Source organism: Solanum pennellii, chromosome 12 (assembly GCF_001406875.1).
Source record: "Solanum pennellii chromosome 12, SPENNV200".
Classification (NCBI taxonomy): Eukaryota; Viridiplantae; Streptophyta; class Magnoliopsida; order Solanales; family Solanaceae; genus Solanum; species Solanum pennellii.
In genome coordinates this window covers 58,294,491-58,299,238 of record NC_028648.1, presented here as the reverse complement: position 1 = coordinate 58,299,238, position 4,748 = coordinate 58,294,491, and the positions used below count along the sequence as shown (strand labels likewise).

The 4,748-nt window shown below is 38.5% G+C and overlaps 1 protein-coding gene across 1 annotated transcript in view; it reads right to left on the bottom strand.

The window, feature by feature from the left end:
* The window catches only part of LOC107007276 (dihydroxy-acid dehydratase, chloroplastic-like), a 14,806-nt gene that overhangs the window by 5,839 nt on the left and 4,219 nt on the right, over positions 1-4,748 (bottom strand). Inside the window, exon 3 of the mRNA XM_015205833.2 lies at positions 4,083-4,130. Within this exon, the coding sequence (XP_015061319.1) occupies positions 4,083-4,130 (48 nt within the window). The remainder of the gene's footprint in view (positions 1-4,082; positions 4,131-4,748) is intronic.

Here is a 4,748-nt window from a genome sequence, read left to right as displayed (position 1 = left end):
TTTTTCTAATAATGCTATATTTCAATATCTCCAGTTTTGGTGAATCCATATTAGTATGCGTCCCTAATTTCTACTTCGATGGTGGTCCTCTTATTAGGGTCATTCATCCCCCTTATATTCCATGTAATAATTTTAACTTCCATGAACCAATTTTTTCTTCACCCCCACTTATCTTCTCCCCAACTCCTCATTTCCCTTCTTTTACCTCTAATCTTATACACCACATTTTTTCTTCTCCCTCATTTTCCGTTCCCCGTACCCTTTTATTCCCCTCCAAGTGATCATTTATCTCCATATATAGAGGCACGCACACACACACCAAACATCGGCATTAATTTTACTGTAATCAACAATTCGAGCCCCAGCAGGGCCACTGGAGGCATTACAAATTGGCCGCGTTTCCAAGGCCCCGTAGAACTAATCGTGGTGAACCCACCTTGAAACAGCGAGACCCGGTGGGTACAGATAGTTGGGTTCGCAAAGCGATACCCGGAAACCACGGCAAAAAAAAAATCAACAAACAAAGAACATCAAGGACATCCTCCACCGGAATTTGATACAAAGAAGACAAATGAATGTGTTTAGAGGGGAATGACACAAGGTAAGAAATCTTATAAGAATATATGTCTAACTATTTTAGATTAGGTTAGAATAAAAAAATTTAAATGGCTAAGAATTTGCATTGCCTTCCGTAGTTCATAAGGATAGCAATCTAGTAAAGCTTTTGATGACTTGTCGTACCTCCTTAGTGCATTTCTGTGCAAATGCTTTACTTACCAAAGAAAAAAAATCATCCAAAGAATCCCATACTTTTGGAAAGTAGCTCTCTTTCTAGTTTCTACAAAAGTTCCCTTTAGAAGGCATAAGGCGACAAAAGGCAACAAGGGCCTACCTCATTAAGGCAAGCGGCGAAGCGCTCAGTCTTTTCGAAGTGAGGCGCCAATAATTACCAAAAATAAAAATATTAATTGTGTATATAAATAAACAAAATCTCAATATCAATAACGTATTATTGTTTATAGGCAAAAACTTAATGTACTGTGTAGTATACAACTGAATCCCCTTCTCCAAAGTCTAAAAATGAACTGCTTAGCAACCTTTTACTTTTATTAGAGTCGTCGAAATGGACTTCGCCCATCAGGGCCCAACCTAATCGGTTATTGGGGTAAGGTTGGGATAGAATTTTTCAAGCTCATTTAAAACTAGGGCTTATAAGCCCAACCCATATAAGTCCTTTGCCCTTGAGGCTTGATTGGGGTCGACCCATGGGCCAAAATTATCTATTTAAGGATAACTTACAACAATCTCCCTAGTATATGAGCTAATTACTTTAATGCATGCTATGTTGTAAACTTGTAATATTACGAATCTTACCTAATTATGGTATGTCCTCGGGATACATTGACTCAAAATTAGGTTAATTTTTTCTTGATACACTTTATTCAAGTGGATTCACATGTATCTAGGATACATAGACAAACCTTGCACCCTCACCTCCCTCCTATCATGCTCACCACTCTCATACCTAGCTCGCGTATCTAGGATGCATCACACCAGATACATGTATCTCGCGTATCTAGTATCCAAGATACATGTCAATCACACTAGATTTTTTGCTAGTTTATTGAAACAACACCATTGTTTGTCATATTTGATTTGAAAATCTTCTCATTTTCTTGATGTTATAGAATTTTAAGTTTGAAAAGGAAAAAAAAGAAAGGCTAGCCCGCCCCAGCCCTCGGCCCTTCTAGGATTGGGTTGGGTTGGGTTAAGCATTTACCGGCCCTTCCAAATGAAGGGATGGCCTGCCCTAGCCCATAAAATTCCTTGGCCCGCCAGGCTTGGGCCGGGTGAGACTGGATCGACACGTTTTGACAACTCTACTTTTGATTATCTAGAGTTGTCAAAAAGGGTTGGTCCAGCCCCACCTGGCCCAAGCCTTGCGGGCCAAGCATGTATCTAGGATACTAGATATGCAAGATACATGTATCTGGTGTGACGCATGATGCATCCAAAATACACGAGCGATAAGAGAGTGGCAAGAGAGATGGGAGGGAGACGAGGGCGCAGGGTTTGTCACATGCAAATCCACTTGGATAGAGTGTGTCTATAACAAATTAACCTAATTTTGAGTCCATGTATCCGGAGATACATGTATCTAGACGTACTAAAATCTAGTAAGATTCATAATATTGCACCATAATGTGCATCAATGTAATTAGCTCATATAGTAGTGAGATTGTTGTACGTCAACCCTTAAATAAATAGTTTTGGCCCATGAGCCGACCTTGGCTCGGCCCCAATCAAGCCTCAAGGGCCAAGGGCTTATATGGATTGGGCTTATAAGCCCTTGTTTAAATGAGCTCGAAGAATCCTATCCCAACCCTACCCCAATAACGGGTTGGGTTGGTTGGCCCCATGGGCTAAGCCCATTTTGACGACTCTAGATGTATCCATACTGTACCTAAGGATCCAGAGGACTTTACCCTATTTTTAGATAGTTTATGAGGGATATAGGTGATAGATTTTGTTTTGGTTGTTCCTTTATACTTTTGATGTAATTCCTTCAGGAGCACACTATTGGAGTACTACTCTTGTTTATAATACCTGTTACCCTTATCCAAAAAATCCAATCAGGCAGTAAATTAAAAATTAAAAAGTGGACAGATTGGCCAGTGCGCAGTCGCCTGAAAGCGGTGTAAACAGAGGAGAAAGAAGAAGAAGAATCTGCCACCCAGTGCCTAGTCACCAAAACAGGAAAGGAAGAGCAAAAAGGAAGAAGAAAAGAATTGGATGAACAGAGAATGAACATAACCATTGCAACTGAAATCTGCAGATAAAGATGGAGAACTCAGAATCGCGTAGTTGACTGAAAAGAGGTAAGTGAGACAAAAACCCTAAAATTACATTTTCAATATGAAAGATATATCTTTGACTTCTTAAAGAAAATAAAGTGGCGCCTTTCTTCTTGCTTCATCTCTGCTTCCCTTTTTCATAGCCCTCGCCTCGCAGTAGAATGGCGACACAGCCTTGCCTCGCCTCTCCCCTAGGGTGCTAAGGCGAGCGCCTTTGATAGCACAGGTCCTCCATTGTTCCTCAAGTACTTACATAGGTTAACCAGAACTTCAACAAGAACAAATTTTCTCCTAGTTTAGTGGTACTTTTTCTAGACGATGTCCATTGATATGAATTTTATCACAAGCAAGCATATTATTCGCCGTGTGCCGGAAGGCCTATTCAAACCTTGTCTAAAAAGTCTAAACTAAGGACATTTTTAGTGTGTATGGCTAAGCTTCTTGGAGGCTAAAGCATCCTTTTCAGAAAAAATAAATTAGGTGTTAGCCCAATAAAAAGGTGCTCTTAAGCAGAAGAACCTACAAATTTATGCTTTTCCCAAGAAGCACAAGGAAAAAAATAATCAAGACAAATATTCTTACCATAAATTCATATTTACGAAACTATCTCTCATTGATTTAACATACCTTTCAATTAAATACAGTTCTTTTATCATTTTTGGTTTACACTGTAGTTTCCTTCCTCTCCTTTTTTCCTATCCTTCTCCTCTCCCACTTTGGAATAGTCCACAAAATATAAATATGAGTTGCTTTTCCCTTCCTTCTATCGTCCATTACCTCTATCTCACCTTTTTCTCTTTGGAATAACAAAGCTATCTCTAGAAAAGATACAAGTTAATATTTATTTCCACATATTTTGAAGTCTTTCCCTATAAATATTTTTTTAAAATGTTTCTAAGTAATCCTATTTGTAAAACGTGCCTTGATACTTGTCAATTCCATAATTTGACACCCAAAGCACTTCTTGAAAAAATTGGTGAATGCACAATATGTTTATCTAAACTTAAAAAAACACTTACCAAATGAATTAGCCAAACACAAATTGTTGAGCTCCAAAAGTACTTCCCTAAAAAGTTTTTTTTGCAGAAGTGATTCTCAAAATAAGCAATTTTGGCAAATTAGCCAAACAGGCACTTACTGTGCTCAAAGGCAAAACTGACAGAAGAACTGCTAAAAACAGCAGTAACAAGACATTAAAACAGTAAACTAACAATTCAACAGACATACCTGGAAAGCGGACACTATATCGAATGTGTGCCCTTGGAAATGACCAGGCTGTACATCGGAGAAAAGGTAAAGAATCAAAAATAATTCAGAAGCAAGCAGAACAACATGTAATACAATAAATGCTCTTGAAATATCATTTTACCTGTCATAATGTTAGTAAGAGTCTAGAGTTGTTAACTTTCTCAACAAAAAGAAAAAAGAGTCTACGAGTTGTTAACCTTTTATGTTGCTTTTTATTTAGCATTATTTTGAGAATGTGGTCACCCTTATGATTAAGCGATGAAGTAATTGATGCACGGGCATTTTCTAGTTATCAGCTGTATCTTGGAGAACACTGGCAGCAACAGCATACAGCAGACATTCAGAACCTTATAAGCAGCTTATGTGATCTCTAGTCTTTCCCATTGAGTTGTTGACCTTTAATTAGAAAGCTGGCCACACTTATGATTAAAATTGGCATATCTAGTTGTTATCAGCTGTACCTTGGAGTACATTGGCAGAAACAGCAGACACTTAGAGGCTTGCAAGAAGCTAATGTGATCTCTAATCATTACCATTCCTTCTGTCCTTCTAGCAGTTAAACCTAAAAAACTATCTCTACAGTCATTCTCTCTTATTTCAATTCTCAACCTCTAAAAGTCCCCCACTCCTCCCCCCCCCCCCCCC